The sequence below is a fragment of the Sturnira hondurensis genome, unplaced genomic scaffold (assembly GCF_014824575.4).
Source record: "Sturnira hondurensis isolate 20B ecotype Veracruz unplaced genomic scaffold, ASM1482457v3 Scaffold0002638, whole genome shotgun sequence".
Taxonomy (NCBI): Eukaryota; Metazoa; Chordata; class Mammalia; order Chiroptera; family Phyllostomidae; genus Sturnira; species Sturnira hondurensis.
The window spans coordinates 1,139,489-1,159,484 of record NW_028075269.1 but is presented as its reverse complement, the minus strand read 5'-3'; the positions used below and the strand labels follow the sequence as shown (position 1 = coordinate 1,159,484).

Below are 19,996 nucleotides of genomic sequence, written 5' to 3'. Positions count from 1 at the left end.
GGCTTATCACTTTAGTTTTTCGTTGTAGGAAACCAAGGGCCACAGAGGTCAAGTGAGCACGAGGGGGTCGGAAGGGCACATGCACAGTCCACAGCCTATCAACTCAGAACTTGCCGAAGTTCTCAGACCAGAGGGTGTCTAAAGCATCGCCCTTTCCCAAAAAGCAAACGGATGGGCTCATTCAAACTATTTGGTAAAATTTAAGTAAACCCATTAGCAACACGATTAAATTCAACAACTTCGAGCATCTTTGCAAACTAATACAAGTTTAAATGCATGTTTGCACAGGCATATCCCCAAACAGGCTTTTCTCACTTGGCCCTAAGACAGCACTGGCAAAACGTGATCCCCAGACCAGCAGCATCAGCACCACCCCAGAGCTCAGCAAAAATGCAAACTCCCCGGCTCCGCCCCAGCCTTCCTGAGTCAGGTGGAACCCAGCACTGGCTCTGACAAGCTCTCTGGGAGATCCTGAGAGGCACGGCTTTGCCAAACCAAACACTACTTCACTCCCTAATGCAAATGATGTTACTCTAGTGTCTTTTCCATACTTCTGACTAGGTTAAAATATAAAATTGTGAGAGAAGACACAAGCTTTGAGAGGATTTCTTGGGCTTAGGATGACTCAAGTTTTGTTAAAGCATTTAACAAGTACATAGTGTGTTTGACGTTAATATTTGACATGTAACATCTCCCCCACTCTCTAGAAAGCTCTTGGGTGGCTGGAACTTTACTGCGTAGTTCACGCATTAAGGACCATTAGCTGAGCACTTCTCAGGTACCTAGAAGCAGGTGCTGGGGATATGGGAATTCTTATTGAACCAAAAGAGATGAAGAAAAACACTGTATGTATTACAAAACTTTGATATTATTAATTAGTATATAAAATATGGTAAATCTCTCACAAAATTTACTCAATGTCATATTAATTACAAGACAAACACACGTTATTAGGAAATAAAGTACCTACTTGTGCCTTTACATTCGCACCAAAGGGGTCGGGAATGACCTGGTTGGCACTCGTCACTCCCGTGGCAGCTCAGCGGCCCACAACACAGGCAATGCTGGACACTAAGTGTGGGCCTCTGTCCCCTCACACTTCCTCACAACAACCTGCTCTGAGCACACGATGTATTACAGAAACCTCCATTCTGAAGTGTTCTAACAATGTAGCTCAGAAACCCAAGGGGCTCACAGGAGCAAGACAACCCTCTGCTATAAGCCCAAATAGCTGACTGTCTAATACAGTGAGAGTTACTTTGCTTGAATCCCAGAGCATTTATATCCCACTGCAGCTGTAACAAAATCTCCCTCTCTCTGCTTTCATAATCACATCTTCCTCCTCACAGTCTGGCCTCTCTCTCACAAGTACTTCTGTGACCACACTGGGCCCACCCAGATAATCAAGGATAATCTTCTCATCTCAAAATCCTTAGTCACACCTGCAAAGTCTCCTTTATCATGTAAAGTAACATCCACAGGCTCCCGTAGGGATTAGGAGGGGAACATCTAGGAGGTGGGAGCACCGAATACAGTTCAGCCTACCCCACGGAATGCCTACTTTCTGAGTATGAAAGAGCCTTCTAATGCACAAGTCGATAGTTTGTATATATGTGACTTGTAAACTGGGAAGGGCACTCATCGAGAGCAAGGATGATGCCAGATGCTCATGACACTCTCTCTCACTCATCCCTCCAACTGCCCTAGGAGGCAGCTTCCACACCCCCTTCCTATAGCCAAGGAGAAGGACTCAGGTTCAGTCGCACACCCAGCACACACAGCCAGTATGTGAGACCCAGGTCTGCTCAATTCCAGAGTCCATGCTTATTGCTCCTCCCAAATCTCCTTCCCACGATGTAATGAATCATCCCAAGGCTCAGCCCATACCTCTGTGAGGGGTTAGGATGACAAATGTAATTGTTGCACCTCCACACACAGTCAGCGTTTTATCCTTCTTCAGTCGATTTCCTTATACGTACTATAGAATGGCGTATGAGTTCAGGGGATGGACTCTAGACCCAGGCTTCCAGGGTTCAAACCCTAGCTTGTCACTTATTAGCTGTGTGACCTCAGGCAAGTTACTCAACCTCTCTCTGTCTCAGTTTCCTCATCTGTGAAATGGGAATAATAATGGTTCTCTGAAGATAAATCGGTTAATGCAGTTAAATGTCTAAAACAGAGCCCAACTATAAGTGTATACAATAAATGTTTTCTATTTAATTATTATCACCACATAAAAACACGAACAGCACCAGGGACCAAGGCAGTAACCCTGGGCTCTGCAGCACAAGGGAAAAGGATGAGATGTCCTCTGACACGACGCTCAGTCGGCCCCTGGCAGGGCACAGCAAAGACGTCAGGGTCTCAGCTCTCCCACCCGTTCACGGAACAGACAAAATGCATTTCTCGTCCCACAGGGTTGATATGACAATACAATGAGTTAAAACACATAAAGCACTGAAAACAAACAAAGCCTTACCATTTTTGTTATCAATATTAATTTCTGGTAGTTATAGAGATGCCTAAAAATTAACTGCAACGTCCTATTTGGATCCTCTGAATAAATCAAGGAAGGAAGGAATTAAGAGAATGGAAGATATTTTCAGAACGGAGCCAAACACCCATTGCTTAACTCCCACACAGAACTATCAAGCTCACACCCAGTCCTCAAATCACTGCTCAGCTACGGGTAATGACAGGAGAATGACGGGATGTTACAGTCTTCTGGTCACACGGGCAAGGCCAGGCTGGCACCCTCACTGGTCTTCCCATCCACCCAACCAACATTTACTAAATACCTCCAATAGGCCAGTCATGTAAGTCATAGATGCTCATTCAGGATACCCAGGTGGAAGACATGGTATCTCCTCCGAGAATATATATATAAGTCCACAAACAACCGCCAGAGAGTGTTATGAGAAATGCGGGCACGGGACACCCGGGGACACAATAGACAACAGACACCTAATTATCTCAATGACTTGAGGTAACAATTGGCCTGAATATTAAAGGTTACAATACCCAGGTGGGATGATCATAAAGTCTTCTCGGTAGACAACAGCATGAAGCAAAGTACAAAGGCAGGAGAGTACACGACCGCCTCGGGGCACCCAAGTTCTAGTACGTCTGGGGTACAGGGTCTAAGTGGCCAAGGGGTGAGAGATACTGGTAACTGGACTGTGAAGGCCCTTCCGTCTTGTATGCTCGAGTGTATGGAGAGGGAAATGGGGTGCCACTGACAGTGTTAAGCAGAGGTGTGACCAAAGAGATGTAGAGACACGTGGAAGATGGCACTATCTTTAAAAGAATTCTGGCGAAAACACCAGCAGTGATGGCGGATGTCCCATCTGGAGTGGGAAGTGGTGGATGCTTCCTGCTGACGTCGGCCCTGGACACTTTTTACTTTTCTTTACATTCGATGTGGCCTGTGGACTTTTCTTCATGCCTTCTTGTATCCGTAACATATGTGCGCCCTTAGGGCCGTGTAAAAATAGGCCTAGGGGCCCAGGGCAGACGCACCTCAGCTGCCCAAGGATCTCAAACACTCCCTGGGCATGTGGCCAGCTTTCTGCAGCTGTTGGGAGGGCTCAAGGTCACGGGGCCTAGAAACCTGATCCTGCTGCAGATGGCCTTCCCTTGGCCCAGGAAGTTCTGGGGAGAACAGTCAGAGGTACCTGGCGCCAGGGCTCCGCGAGGCCATCTGAAGAGCTTGCCTTCTGCGAAGGGCCACCTGCCCCTTGTTCTTAAGTTTCCCTCAGCAGGTCAACTCAGGCCCTGTCCACAAGTAATCAGTTTGCCCCACTCCTTGCTACCTCCCAGCTAAACCCAGCTGATTCGGCTGTATCCACGAGTGAAGAACAAGGGGTACAGGGACCTGCTGTTTGTCACACAAATGAACGCCACACCCTCTTAAGCTAGAGAGACTTGGGTTCAAGCTCCAACTCTGCCTCCTCGGTGAGCCTCAGTCTCCACGTGCAAAATACAGATCATAATGGCATCTACTTCATGGGATTGGTTTGAGGAAAACTATAATAATTAGGTAAAGCATTTAACATGTTCTGTGCATCGTGAGCTCTCTGCAAATTAAGTCCTCTCACAGAAACCTCACAATTGCCCTCTGAGGAGGTGTCATTTCCCACAGTCCTCAGGGTAGGGGGCTGGGAGGCGCGAAGAGGCCAAGTGGATTATCCAGGGCCACACTGTGAATAAGCCCCCGCCCCTAAAGGTGACGCTGGCCATTCTTGAAATGTCATTTTCTTTAAAACTACACAGGTACCTCGAAAAATCATTATTCTATCAAGAGTTAACATTTCCCAAATGCTTCCTTTGTGCCCACAGCGGGCAAGCGCTTCACACAGGTCATCTCATGTGCGCCTTACAACAACGCCATGAGGTAGGGACTACTACCATTCCTGTTACAGAAACTGGTCCCCAGTTCCACAGAGAGCCTGTGGAACGTGCTCGGGTCATGAGCTGCCGGCCCTTGGAGCCCATGCTCTGAGCCGTGGTGCCTTACAGCGCCCAGTGGTCAGAGGGGAAAGAGGAGGCCTAGTCCTTCTCTCCGCAAAGGAGACTATGGACCAGAGAAAGGAGGGCAGATCGAGGACCAGAGCTGGGGCTCAGGGCTGGTGCACCCATGCTCTTTCTAGGCTTCATCACACTGTGTCTTCCCAGGTGCTGCCCTTCTGAAAGGGGATCAGGGGCACCTGCAACAATGGGGAGGGGGTGGGGCAGGGCAAAGGGAGAGGCTAAGATGGCCCTGCCCTGGGCCACTCACTCCTGCTTAGATGCAGCATTTATCACTTTCCCATATGGGGTCCCACATGCACTTTTATTTGGGGGAAGAGAAGTTTGAAAACCACAGGCCCGCCTTTCTCTGTGTCTAAGTGCAAACTCTACTGCCTGGAGAACTCGGGTGCAGGCATCTTCCACAGGAGCCCCTGAGAGGACACGGTGAGGGGCAGAGCTGTGCCCTCGGCAGACAGAGCACTGAGCTCGGGGTCTCTAGAGCCCCAGGGGCACAAGGGCTGGGCTCTGGAATCTATGATCCACTCAGTCCACGTGCAAAATCCTGGGGTAGGCACCATCTGGGAGGAGAGGGCTGGTGACTTAGTCTAAGACCTTCAAAAGGCTCCACATCTGCAAACCCACGAATGCCTATTAACACTAACTAACCAGCATCACCATAGAAACCGCCCAGATTGTGAGTTGACCACATGCTAGGAGAATGGGGGTACCTCAAAGGGCTGTTGGGAGGATGAACTAAGAGGGCATTTGTGAGGCACCAAGAATGGCACCGGCCACAAAGGAGACACTCTGTAGGCTTCAGTTATATTTTCTCATTGTAATTATTATTATTATCCATTACGATCACTTTCATGGCCTCATGAATCCCACAAAAACTTTATGAGGTATGTATTATTATCGATCCCGCTTTACAGAACAGGAAATAGAGGCTTCAAAAGGTTAAAGAATTAGCTCAAGGCCACAGACTAGCGGAGAAGGAACTCAAACTTAGCCTGTCTGGTTCTCACGCCCAGGCTGCCCTCCCCACCCCCCCCCCGCCCCCCCGCGGGATGCTCCAAAGGAAGACGGCAGGAGGACTCCCTGAGAGCCCGGAGCAAGCAGGTGGGTAGGGCTGGGAGGCCCCAGATGATCCCAGGCTCCAGATCAGCCAGCCCGAGGGGGAAACAGGCCTGGGGCTTTCCACTGAAAGGGTCAGCAGGCCCTGCAAACTTTGCACCTCCCCTAATCGACAACAGAAAGCCAAGCCACTTAAAACAATAATGATTTAAAAAGAAAACCACCCCTGCAGTGGCCATCCCTAGACTCTAAAAGTGAGATGCTGTCTTGGAGCCCAGCGAGTTCAAGGAGCAAGGCAGGGGCCACCCCCGTGTCTACTGGCTGAGCTCCAAGCAATGTTTCTCCTTCCAAACTAACACATAACTCTGCTGAACACACCACTTGAAAACCAAAAAGATGCCCCCTGGGTTGCCATGGCAACACTAAACAGACAAAACATTTAACCAGCTCTGACGCACATATAAACTTATTTAAGGGCCGAAGGGACTGATTTGGTGGGGGAGAGGGAGCGGAGAGAGGGCAGGAGAGGGGAGGGCTGTTTCTACAGCTTTATCCACAAGGACTTGCCCTCCCCCACAAAGCATGCAGGTCAGACTGAAATGGGGCAGACTGAGACCAAGCTCGCCAGGCAAAGGGAAGTCACTGCCTGGCCCCTGCCTCTCGGTCGGGGTTACAGTCCCATTTTACAAGGCTGAGAGATGGACGCCGGGACTTGCAGATGCCGATGGTCCTAGCTCAGCCTCTCCCTGGGGACAGCCTTCTGCTACCCAGCATTCTGATCTCCTCACCCCAAAGTGGGGAGGGCTATGCCGGCCACAGCAGAGTGGGAGGACCTGAGTGTACAATCATTTGTAAACCTGAAGGCAAGAGGGGAGGCACATCAGTGCAGATGTTAAAAACACGAACTGCCATTTCCCACCAGGGAGCGCTTGCATTTCCCAGATCCCGCAGTTCCCCTTCCAGCCACAGTTGATGACCACGGTTGAGTTTCCTTCAGGAAGCGTTGCTCCTGGGTCCAAAGGGGGTTGCTCTGTGAGCTGCAGCAATCTGGGGGGGTGACGATGAAGGCAGGAGACTTGTCGCAGGTCTGAAAAGACCACCATGCCTACAGGGTCTGTTGTATACTAGGCTCTTCTATGCCTCAGCCCTCACCTTGGACACAGGTGGCAAAGGGCTGATGTTGCTGAGAAGCCGGAAGAAATCTCACCAGAGTTCACAGCGGTTGGGGGAGGATCAATGAACAGATACTGCAAAACCTCCCTCAGCAGGGTCTGTGACATCCTCAGGTGAAGGGATCCTCCAGAAATGGGAACCTTTGTCCACTCGTCACTCCCCTGTGGAGAACCCTCTTGCCTTTCGAGACTCGCTCCTTAAAAGTCACTCTAAAACCTCCCTTTGCCTGGGGTGGAGTGGGCCGCACGGTACCTCGCAGACGTCTGTCTGTGGGAGCGGCTGCACTGTTCGATCATTCCACTCGCTCTCTGGTCTCCTGCCTGCACGTCACTGAGCTCCCCGAGGGCAGGAGTCATGTCTTGTTCATCTGGGGGGTTCACATGGCCTAGCCCAGGGCCTGGCATTAGTTGGCACTGTGAATGTTTGTGGACTGACTGGCTAAAAGTATGCCATGCCCCGCCCATGCTGGGCACCAATGCCCCAGGGATTCTCTGGTCCATAGGCCACAAGTATCGGCTCTCTGTTCCCCATTCTCTGGGAAGAAGGCAGGTCTGGAAGCAGTGCCTGAAGAGCAGCAGTCGCAGCAGGGACAGGAGCTGAGGGCAGCCCATGGGTCAGGAGGAACGGGAGGGCGGGCAGAAGAGGTAAAGGTCCCGCCTCCTTCCCACAAAATCAAAGCTCACGTTCTTACCCCATTTGGCAGATGAAATGAGTTTATCCCCTGAAAACTGGAGTAACACCCATTCCTCCTGCTCTGAAACAAAACTGCTTTTCTTTGGCTCCTTTATTCAGGGCACCCGAAGGGGCTGTGTTCTTAGGGGGCAGACACCTTAACTGCGTGCAGATCACGGTCAGGGAGCGACAGCTACCTCCCAACAGTGCACCGCCCAAGTTCTCAACTCACTGTGTGTCAGCCTCGGTTTACCAACAAGATGCTTTCCACATACCTTCTCCTCTGGTTCCTCCAAACCAGCAACTTTTAGCAAATAAAAGCAGCAAATCTCTGTCATTAGCCACCCCAAATACGGCCTACTTGGGAAGTTATCCTAAGAATCTAGAAATGATGGCCCATGCACTATGCTATTGCTCTCAAATTAGCTTCCCAGGAGCAGAAACACTTCGCTCCATGCACTCATGCACACCCACGGTGTCCTGTCAGAACGACACCCGGGCTTGTCTGCCGGAACTTCCCGTGTGCCCTAGGCCTGTTCTGCCTGATGAATTTGCCACTGTTGTGTAATATAGGGGAAAGGACAATGGCCCCGTTGTCCTTATCATCATCCTTCTCATTTCCTACAGAGGGGAATGATTGCGGTGGAGGTTCTCACATCTTCCTGGGCCCACATCCTGTAGCTGAACTATTCTCTGCTGCATTTACCACTAGACCATGTCTGCTTCCCTGCCCTTAAACTGGAACTCATTATCACAGGCAATTATAGGATTTTATAGTCCTGTGTTCTAAAAAAAAAACCATGACAATGAAGCCAATACTCTCAGAGCTGAAAGAGTTCTGGAGAAACCACCCCAAAATTGCACTGGTGCTATGGTGGTATTTATAAACAAAATATTCACAGGGAAAGCTCAATTTGAACAGAAGGACCTGGGTGACAATCTTGTTTTCTAAGTTTGAAAGTGGATTTTAACAACAGACAACACCTCCAACAGAAGGTGTGGAAAACACAAATGTTCCAAATAAGGCTCACTACCTTCAAACATCAGTTCTACGTGGGCATTGTCGTGGATATCCATCTCAAATGCATTGAAATCCATCTCAGGGGAGAACACTGCATCTCTCTCATGTGAAGATATGACTGCATGTGTGAAATGCTTGCACTAAAATTAAGTCTTCTATCATCCAAATTTTCTCAATTATTAATACACCAGACAGCTGCGGGAGCTGTAGCAAAAATAGAAGCCAAGCTCTTCCAAAAGTCCAAGCACCCCTGAGACGTCTGCAAGGGACGTCCCTGTATGAGGAGCAGTCACCATGGATCAGCCCAGCCAACCAAACAAAAACTCTCCAGGGGAGCAATACAAAAGAGAAACGTGTTTCAGAGTGTGCACCCAAAAATGACCGCCCCCCCCACCAACACACACATACATGTTCTTTATAATATAAAGTTTCGTGCATGAAAAAAGCTGACTGAAAAGGCTTCTTCTGTCCAACTCACTGGGGTAACAAATAATTCAGAAAATGAGACAGTACCCCCAGGAGGGCTGGTCACTTCGGTGCATTCTGGAATGAGACTACCAAAGTGTGCCTACTCACCTGAAGCCAGGTGAGGTTGGAAAACAAGTTACCTTTGTTTTAAGTTTCTGGAAGCAAATTAATGTCCAGGGGGAAAAAAGTTGTCCTTAAGTAGCTACCTGCATATTTTAAACAAGTATTAATTAGCATCATCTTAACAGACTCTGACACTACACATTCTGCGTGTAAATATCCACATTGGAAAGCGTTTCGAAGAGAAAAGCTAAGCGCTGACAGCATCACAATTCAATGTTTTCTCAACAGTGATCCTGAATTTTAACTCAAAGGTTATGTGCAGAACATGCAACAAAGAGTAGGTTTTTTAAGTCTTTTATTTTTTTAAAAAAGCTGTACTATCAGAGCTTAAGCAAGCACGTCACAGCAAAGAGAATATCCCTTATCAAGGTTATATGGAAACTGATATAGACGTCATTCACTTTACAGTTCCTGTCACAGTTCTGACTTCCCATCATTCTAACCTTCAAAGGAATCAGACCACATGCCCCAGTTTCAGAGTAGAGAGATACCATCACCCGCCTCATCTGCGCCACACACAGACAGAGACTGGTGTGGGTCTCTGCGGAAGCAGAACAAGTCATAACAGTCCAAGTTCCAAGCAAGTGTATGTTTGCCCCAGTTCCGCATAATCGGTTACTAAGACCAAGGGCCATAGTTCATTTTTGCTGTGTCACCATCTACGTAAAAACCACAACCACTTTTCAGTAAATGCCGACAAATGTCAGGAGAGCAGACCACGGCTACTTGGAAAAGACTGTTGGATTATTAATATAATCCTCCAAAGTAAAGCTTATGGTGTGAACGTTTACGATATGGTCAGTATCACCTAGAGGCAGGGCTAACACACCAAAAACACCCTCTACCCGTGTACCACTTACCATTTGCGATCGGTTCTTTGGACAGCCATTGATGTCTTCAATCTTTTCATTTGCTGAAAAAGGAAACACCAGTCAGAAAAATAAATCACCATCACAGACACTTTGCTTCGTGATGTTCAGGACCCTGGAGGCCAACCAAGCCCAAGGCCCGGAGTGGGGTTTGTCCGATCGGCACAGGCATGTGAAATGCTGAGAGGCATCTAGCAAGCTTTAGGACTTAATCATCAAGCCACCGTCCTCCAGGGACAGCTGGGGCAAGGTCGTCATCATCTAAAGCAGAGACAACTGCACTGAGGACAGTCTTGGAGTGATGGGGCATCGTGGAAGTGGTGCAGACTGGGGAACGGGCTGAGCTATGAGTGTGCTTTAGGCTTTTAGATGCATGAGCTCAACCTCCCCACAAAAGATGGGATCGTTCAGAGTGGATTAGTCCAGCTCCGACCCAGCTCCAGGGGACAAAAGCTTCAGATGGTAACATTTCACCCTACCTTTAGCCAGAAAAACAAACACTGCTTGATATGAATAGGATTATTAATAATCCTATTCTCAAGGGATGTCAAAGAGAGAAAATGAGAGAGTAAGACTTAAAAATGGCTCATCCATTTGGACATAGTAAGTCTCAATTAGATCTGGGATACTCTTTGAAGTCATAATAGCTCCTACCTACTAAGAGAAGTGAAAAAAAGAAGGTGCACTGGATTAACTGGAAATCAAATACCAATAACAGGGAAGAGAGGCCCAGACTCCCAGGTCAAGTATGGAGGACCCTCTGCAAGAAGCAGCCCAAGATACACACAGAGGGGTTGAGTTTGCGACTGCAGCTGCACAAAATAGGCAGTACATACGGACACTGGCTTTGGGGGCCAAATACCCCAGTGTGAATCCCAGCCCTATAGCTCTTAGCTGTGTGACCTCAGCTATGTCACTCAACCTCTCTGGGCCAAAGCTTCCACATCTGTGAGATGGAGCTAATAGTACTAACTTCCCAGGCGAGGCTATGAGAAATAGATTATCTGATGCCAGAAAATGCTTAGCACAGTGCCTAGCACACAGTAAGCGGTCTACAAATGGCAGCTATCATTAACCCAACAATACACAGTCTTATCATCTATGTAAAACATATCAAATTAAAAGTTCCTTTTTTAACGTCTCCATCTGAGCTAAGCCCAGAAACTCAGACAGGACTCCACAGTAAAGAACTAAGGATTTGCTTTCTCTGGGAAGCCAGCTGGCTCCCCAGTTCTGTGATCTCGCACCCCACGCCCCACCCAGGAGGATAAGGCCTGCCCAGCTCTCCTGGAATCTCAGCACCCTGTACCTGCCTCTACTTTGCTCTAAATCGTCTAATGCACAACGAACTCCTTTTCTTGGCTCCCCTTGACAGACTTGCTGTGTTCCACAGGTATACCCTTAGGGCTCGTAAGTGCTTGCAAAACTGAATTCCAAAACATATATAGCACATCCAATTTTAATAAATTTCCACGAAGCAAAAAAAACATAAAAAGAGTAACGGAGTCCGAGTGTCCCCGGCCTCTAATACCTGAACCTGAACATAGCTCTTTGTCTCTTCAGCTGGGCTTTTTGTTTTCCTCTAGTGTTTCTACCTTGAGAGAGAAGTGAAACATAATGCAAGCTAGTGACAAGAAATTATTTACAAATTGAATTGCCATGAGACTGTCTGGATGGTATACATACAACCTAATCTCCATTGTCTTTAGACTTTGTCAAAGGTAAGTTTGAGAGAAAAAAAAAAAAGGAAGGTTGGCTTATGACCCAGCTGGGGGATCTTTAGAGAGCCCACTGTGTTTTCTCAAGAGAACACTGGGACAGGCATTTTAGAAATGCCCCTTCTACCACCTGCTTCCCCTACTCCCAAAGGAGGTGCCACAAAGCATTTACAAAGCATGTTAAAGATGCCCAGTGAATGGAATTAAAATGAACGAATATTTGTTCTTCAGTGCACCAGGAGATAGTAAACGATGCCCGATGAATTAGATTCAGATGAACGGGTATTTGGTCTTCACTTCACCAGAAAATACGATTAGCTGCACATAACACTAGCAGATAAACTCCCCAAGAACAAGGACTTGTATCTGCTTTGCTCCTGCTTGTACCAGAGCTTAGGACAGTGCCTGACACCCAGAAACCATTCCATCCATGTTTCTTGAGTGGCGCTAGGGAAGGGGCACTCTGACCACTTTTCAAAGAATGAAGCGTTATTGCCTGTTTTGTGCTTTCACTTGTAAATACAGACATATGTACGGAAGATTTTTAAAAAATGACCTTTGATAAATGGCACTCCTCTACACGTGGCAGGCCTGCACTCTGACCTTGAATGTTGATGTACCACATGGAGAATAAATGTGTGGCTTTGGGGTGTCAATGACACTCGAGGTATCTTCCAACTGGATACTCATGATGGCCAAAGTCGTAAGTCATTGGATTCTGATCAATACCCAACTCAGCATGAGGTCATTAGTGCTCATTAAGGTGAAGGATGGATAAGTGTGATCTTCAGACATAATTTTAAAGATTCTTTATAATTCATCTGGATAAATGAAAGGAAAGGGCGTGGCCTAATCACACTCCTCTAAATCCTTTCCATGGTCCGTCACCTCCACCACAGTCACATGTTCCTTGAATTCAAAGGATCACAACTCCATTTACAACATTCAAAGCAAACAATGGAATGGAGCCTATTCATGGCCACGCTAAAGGCTGTATGGGAAGAGATAGATCAAATGACTGAGCCCAAATTCAAAATAAATGCTTTTAAAATTCGAAGTGAGTCGTGGACCTCCTAGTTTGCAATTTCATGTAATTTAAATACTCCTTTAAATTCGCAAGTATGTCTATGGTTGTCATAAATACTTACAGTGATAATAGCAGTTCCGATTCTGCTATTAAGAAGTAAGAAGAAGGAAGAGCTCGATCTTCAGAGCCAAATTGATTAAATCTTGTACGGGGTCTTTGGCTACAGCCCCAGAGCAGAAAGCCATGTGCAAAGGCATTTGCCCCCAAAGTCCTCAACTGTGATTACAATCAGTATTCCTAAGTTATCCCTACTAAACAGTAATTTATTTATCCCAGTGTGTTCAATACATTCTTAGCCCATTAATGCAGTAACTTATCTGCACACAGGTAGCAGGTTAGTAACCGGAAGGCATTTGTGTACTTTCTGTTTTTAAAGATATTATTTATTTTTAGAGAGAGGGCAAGAGAGGGAGAAAGAGAAGAAGAAAAACATCGTTGTGAGAGAGAAACATCAATTGGTTGTCTCTTTACTGCCCCACCTGGGGACTGAACCCACAACCCAGGCACGTGCCCTCACCAGGAATAGAACCATCAACCTTTTGCTTTACAGAACGATGCCTAACCAACTGAGAGCCACATTGGTCAGGACCATTAGCACACACTTTTAAAATGCAATGAGTGGCATCAAGCTCATTACTTTCCAAAGACCTCCTCTGATAAGTTAAAGCGTTTCACCAGTCCATGCATCTATACGGGGCATCGATGTGTGCATTGGACAGCTGGCAGCCCTACCCATGGGAAGAGAAACTAGCTGCCCAGAAATGTAGACGACTTACCCAAGGTCACGCAGCGGTAGTAGGTCATCAAAGGAAAGAAGGTACACTCTTGTGTGTTTGAACTTCCCTGTTGTGCTGAGAGGCAGCCCAAATGGTGATGGAAAATGAGCTATCAGCTCTCTTCACCTCCAACAGGAAACCCTTCCTGTCTAAGCTTCCTCCTCTCCAATCCTTTTTTTCCATCCTACTTCCTTCCTTCTCTCTCCTCTTTTTTCTATTTCTTCCACCCCTCTGCCCCTTCCCTCACTCCAATCCCTCTGGCATCTTCCCTGGATGACGGCAATGCAAGCAGGAAGACGGAGCCTATGTCTCTCTCTCTCTTGATTCATGCTGTTTATCCTGGCCTTGTAAACTTCTCTAATAACTCACAGACGATACTGTAGTGGGATGGCGGGCAACTGCTGAGTCTGGACAGCTCATGACTCAAGAAGATAATCACACTAATAAGAGGTTGAGCACAGAGAGATCCGCCCCTCAGTCACTAAAGAAAGGACACAAAAAGGCAGGAGCAAATGCCCATTTCTGTTTACCAGGCAGAAAGGCAACAATGAAATAATATGGGCCCCAAACAATCCCACTCTCTAGGAAGCCCACCTCCAGGGGTGTCTAGAATGGATGACGACTCAGACAAGAGCAGTGTCTGTGAAAAGCATTTAAGGTTTTCCTTCAAGTCACCTCTGATCATGTCATTCCCCAACCCGAAAATCAGCTCTTCCAACCCCTGGCTTTTGTTCTGAGGCTAAAGCCCAAATTCACCTTCCTGCACCTGGTGGCCCTGCCTGATTTTGCCTTGCTGTTCCTCTGGCTCTCCATGCCCCAGCTGGGTTACGCACTATTTCCTCCACCAGGAATGCCCCTCCTGGCTGCTTCACCCAGCTAACTCCACCTCACTCACTCCAAGTTTGGCTTATAGGTATAATACATTCCCTGATCCCTACCTCCTCCACCCCCGCCCCAATGATGGGTCCGGTCTCATAGCACCACAGGTCCTTAATCAATAGGCACAATACTCCCCCTGGGTCCAGAAAGAGGCTGTCCTTTAAAGGGACAGACTCCCTGCCTGCCAAGTTCGGTGCACCTTCATTTAGATGTGTTCTTTTTAATTTTTTATTTTGAAATAACTTCACACTTACAGGAAAGTTACAGAAATAGTACAGAGAATTCCCACATTCCTTCATCCATTCTCATTTTCTCCTTTCTGCCTCAACCCCTTTCTCTGTATAGGAACACATTTTTTTCCCTGAAACATTTTAGTGACCTTTGCCTCTTACACTTCACATGTGCTTCCAAAGGACAAGAATACTATCTAACTACAGAGTTAGAAAATTCAGAAAATTTAGCACTGATACAATTCCAATGCTCCGATTTTGTCAATTGGTGCAAAAATGTCCTTTGTAGTATTTTATTCTCCAATCCAGACTACACAGTGCATGTAGCTGTCCTGTCTCTTTAGTCTTGAACAATCTCCCAGCCTTTCTTGGTCTTTCACAACACTGACATTTTGGGACAGTGCAGGCCAGTTTTGGATTTTATTTTTTGTACTGGAATATGCCACCATTTGGGTTTGTCTGAGATTCCTCATGATTAGTTTCAGGTTTTCCATCCCTGACAGAAATTCACCATGATGCTGTGTTCTCTCAGGTATGGCATCAGCAAGCACGTGACATCCAGCCACCCCTCACGTGTAATGTCATTTTGACCAGCTGGTTGTGATATCTGGATTCTCCCTGGCGTGGTTACTACACTCCCCCTTGGAACTAATAAGCAATCAGAGAAGAGACACTCTGAGACCATGCACATGGTCTGCTTCTCATCAAACTTTCCTCTCTCGATCTCAGCATCCATCAATAATTCTTGCCTTAACTAATCTTTACCACTGAGACTGCAACTCCGTCTACATGTCGCAGTCAGCAGTCTACCGCACTGCTGAGCCCTCTCTGCTCTGTGGATGTATCTATTTATTTATCCGTAATGACTTATAGACTCCTATTTTATTTTATGGTTATAATCCACGATCATCCTCAATTATTTTGATGCTCTCATTGTCTCCGATTAGACTGTTGTTATTGTTGTTGGAGGGGGTGGGTTGTAGCCTTAGAGGAGAGAACTAGTACTTACAGGGAGGTATCACCAAGGGGGCAGATTTTGACCTAAGAAGAGCCTTTGAAGGATTCCAATTCTCTGCGTTAGATCTAGTTTCCTGAGGAGGTAGTAAGCTGCCCATCGCGTTAAGTATTTAACAATCTGTTGACTACCTTTCACACAAGCAATGCATGCATCAGGCTGGGGCTCTGAAAGGTCCCTTCTAAAACTTGGAGCTAAGAGTTGCGGCGGAATCCGGCAGAGGAGGAGGGTATGCCACACAGTTCCAGAAGAATGTTCAGAAGAATGCTGAACCCAAGGAAGGGAACCTCCAAGCCACCTGTTGGAAACAATTCGATCCAGACTTGCAGAAGCAGGGGATGCAGTGGATAAAATTCTCGTCCCTAATCCTTGCTAAATGCTGTGAACCCAGGAAGGAAGATGACTAGACCCTGGCCCTATCCAGCAGTTGGTGGGATGATAGAGGAGGGTGTCTCTCCAGCTGCCCAGGGGAGCTGGGAAAGGAATCAGAGAGAAACTGACTCTTCAGGACTACAGAGGAGCTCTCCAGTCAAAGAGCCACTAGAATCTGTCCAGCACAGGATGGAGTCACCAGGACTCCAATCCTGGGAAAATTTTAGATAGATAGACAGACAGATACATACAGATACACACGTAGCATGTATATATTAAGTACATGTACATGTATAAATATACCTTTTTCCATTTTATTTTAACGGACATGTCTGAGAAAAACATGGACCTCAAAAGTAAAGAGTACAAGTTCAGCACCCTGCCCTGACCAGGTAGCTCAGTTGGTCAGAGCATCATCCCCACACACCAAGGTCTGTGGGTTCAATCATGGTCAGGGCACGTACAAGAATCAACTAATGAATACATAAATAAGTGGAACAACAAATCAATGTCTCTCTCTCTCTCTCTCAAAAATAGAAAAGTTTAGCAACCTGATCAGAAAATATTGCTGCTCTTCCTCCCTCATCAAGAGATCTGTGTTCTTAAGATATTCTCAGATTGAATCTCTCGACCAGCTGATGGGCAATCTAGGGGAGAAGTCATACGCAGAGGGGATGCCCATGTTTAGCTGCCTTCTCAGCTCCCTGTCTTCTGGGCCTCTGTTCCCCACTCCCAGAGCAGAGGGTGTGGGCCCGGCAGTCAGGGTCCATGTGCTGACATCTGGCCTCACTTAGGAATCTCTGGCCAGAGCCAGGCCCTCCTGCAGGGTGACAGAAAGCTGCGTGGTGGCCTAGGGGCAGCCTGGGTAACTGGTACTAACTGGAACCTCTGAAACTGTACTCCAGTAGCTCTAGGCCCATATGGGTAACTGTCTAGGGACACTGATGTCATCTGAATAGGTTCAAGAAAACATCTTCCTGAGCAACAATAAAAAACATGGTAGCTTACATTTCTATAGCATTATGTTTTGTATATTCATGACATACGTGCTAACATTCACCTATTCTGGGCCCATGACAGACATAACTAATCTATCATGACACAATCTGATACTGATACTGAAGCATCATCATTGTTCTTCATATACCTTTCCAGGAAGTGCCTACCAAATGCTATCTAGGATATTGCCCTTGCATTTCATAAGCAGGCATGGCTGTGCCCATTTTAAATATGGGCAAACAGAGGCAGCAGAGGTTAAGTGAGTGTCTGATGGGAAGGAGGGAGCTGGGATGAGAGCAAGGCATTATCCTTCCCCACTCTCTGTCTTGCTGCCCATGCTGAAAGTGGAGAGGGTTTCTGGTAGAAGCCCTCTGTACGGCCCAAGGCTTGGGCAGAGTTGGTCCTTGTGGTTGACATGACCCAGCTCAGATGAAGGTCCAAACCCAGCTCACATGTGAGTCACCTCTTCCACGAGAACCTTGTCCAGAAGACACTACTCCTTCCAAGGTTACAAGCCTTGTGCATTTTCCCAGCAAGGAGAACGGTGCTGGCCATAGTCAGGGCCCCATGACTGATTCCTGAACTGAGTGAAGGGAGGAAGTGTCCTATACCGAGTTCAGTGCCTCTGGATTGAGAAGGGGGGTAGAATACAGCCAAGCAAAGAAGTTTGAGAAACAGACTCACCCAGCTTAGACTCCCCTTGATGCCTAGTCCTGTGATACTGAGCTACTGGCTCACTGGGCCTCAGTTTCTGCATCTGTAAAATGGGATGAATACTGCCCACTTCATAGGGATGTTGAGGAAATTTGAAGAAATATTTAAAAGAACTTGGTAGGAGAGATGATAAAGATGAGGAGGAGGATGGAACGGAAGCAGAGGAATATGGCAGATGGCCTTCAAGGTGACCCCCGAGACTCCTCTTACTGAAGTTTAAGCCCTTGTACAATACCCTTCTGTTGAATATGGCAGGACCTGAGACTTAATTCTAACCAACCAAATATGGCAAAGGCAATGGGATGTTACATTATATAAGTTTCTTTCTTCCCACAAAAAAACTTTCTCTCTTGATGACACGAGAAGTAGATCAAAGTGGCCATGTTGGAAAATCCCTGTGGCAAGAGTCTGAGAGGCGTGTGTAGGAGTTGAGAGGGGCCATAGACAACAATCAGCAAGAAATCAGGACTCACCTCCTTTAACTGCAAGGAAATAATTTCCTCCAACACTCTGGGTGAATTCGCCCCCTCCCTGTTTAAGCCTCTAGATAAGACCTCAACCCTGGCTGACACCTTGACCACAGCCTTGCACAGGTGCCAGCTAAGTCACACCTGCACCCCTGACACACAGGAACTTAAAGATAATAAGTATATGTTGTTTCAAGCTAAGTGTGTGGCAATTTGTCTACAGCAATGGAGACTAATACAAAAACGGAAAGAAAAAGGAGAAGAGGAGAAGGAGGAGGACCAGTGGAGGCCAGCCTGAAGCAATCAATCTCAGGACAGAGGGAAGCTTCCTTCTCCTTGAGTGGCAGCCAGAGTCCAAAAGCCTAGGGCCAACCTGCCTGTGTGTTCAGGTGCACTCCCCACAGATGCAAGCAGAGCTACCATTACACAAGGCTACTCACTTCTCACACTTGAAGGATAAGTGACTTTTCCACAATAATACGTGCCCAAGAGGCAGGCGCTTCTTCCTGTCCTTTCCCTGCGCCTCCTCTCTTGGCATCTCTTTGGCATCAATTGGCTGCTGCCAGCGAGAACAACCAGCCTAATGCCGTATAATCGACCTCCTGCCTCCTCAGTCTGCCCTGAGCAACCAGGCAGGACTACTGGGGCACATTCCTCAAGGCTCATGGCAGAGCTATGCCCAGCCTCCATCCATGTGCCTTCCTGGATGAACCCTCTGCTCCCAGACCATGGCCAAAGCAGTAAAAGTCCCACCATCCTGTTCCCTGCCCCTAAGTATTAAAAACTGGAACCGGGCCTCTCCAAGTCTGGTCTTCTGATTTCTCAGACCCAATTAGAGTTGGCAGGACCAAACCAACCCCTTGTTGCTTTTTTAAAACCTTTAAAAAGTATACATTTCCAGAGTAATCCACACAAAAATTACCAACAGAGAAGGGGCGAGAATGAGAGAATGAGAGAGCCAGAAAGGCCGGTGGCAGGAGGTCAGAAGGAGGACGAGGAGTCCTTCCCCAGACCACCAGCACTTCCCTTAAGCCTTGGCAGGTTTTTCTTTTCAGAGGATCAAGATAAGACTGCTCTGTGGTGATCTTATCAGGAGAAAGGAGCCTGTACCCACACTCTTGAGCACAAAACAGTTGAATAAATTCTCAACACATGTGGCAGAAACACCGCATTTTTCTTAGACACTACAGCGTACCCCTCCCCTTGCCCGACTAGAGCCCTCCTGGGTCTCCACTGCAACTCACCCATCCCCGGAGTAAAATCTGCTCTTACCCACAACCTGGATAATCTGAGCCAGAAGAACGCCGTCTGTCACATCTTGCTGGAGATCCTTGATGAGACGTTTGTGGCCCGATTTGGCTAGATAATGATTGGCCCAGTCCGTGTAGATCTGCAAAAGAGCAAAAAGGCAACTTTAGGAAGCCAGTCAGACCCCATCTGAGTCTGAGGCAGCTGCGTGGGCTGCGCAGCCACCCCCATCCCACTGGCAGGCTGTCCGGGGCCAGCCAGTGCCATTAACATTCAGTGCATTGTACCCAGGAGGCATTCAGCAACCATAGCTGGGCTTTCGCCTATTGAGAGGGCTGCCGTCAAGGCTCAGGGAAAAGCTAAAGAAAGCTTCAAAACATGCAAAGGCCTGAATGGGACAGGGGACACGGAACTAAACAGTCCGCGCCAGCCTGCTTAAGCGGCTAAAGCTCTAAATGTGAGAGAGGTCCCCCCACCCCACCTCCACCACCCCGCCCCTTCCCATCTTTTTCTCTTTATTGAGAAAACGTATGGGGAGGTTACCACCCAATAGGCATCTCTTAATGGGCCATTTCTGGGTAC

At 47.4% G+C, this 19,996-nt stretch overlaps 1 protein-coding gene across 5 annotated transcripts in view; it reads right to left on the bottom strand.

Annotated features, from left to right (window-relative positions):
* NAV2 (neuron navigator 2) overlaps positions 1 to 19,996 on the bottom strand; it is a 370,498-nt gene that overhangs the window by 229,905 nt on the left and 120,597 nt on the right. For all 5 annotated transcript variants that reach the window (XM_037040376.1, XM_037040372.1, XM_037040375.1 and 2 more), the window contains exons 2-3: positions 19,439 to 19,556; positions 9,901 to 9,953 (exon numbers count right to left, since the gene is read on the bottom strand). In XM_037040376.1, the coding sequence (XP_036896271.1) occupies positions 9,901 to 9,953; positions 19,439 to 19,556 (171 nt within the window). The remainder of the gene's footprint in view (positions 1 to 9,900; positions 9,954 to 19,438; positions 19,557 to 19,996) is intronic.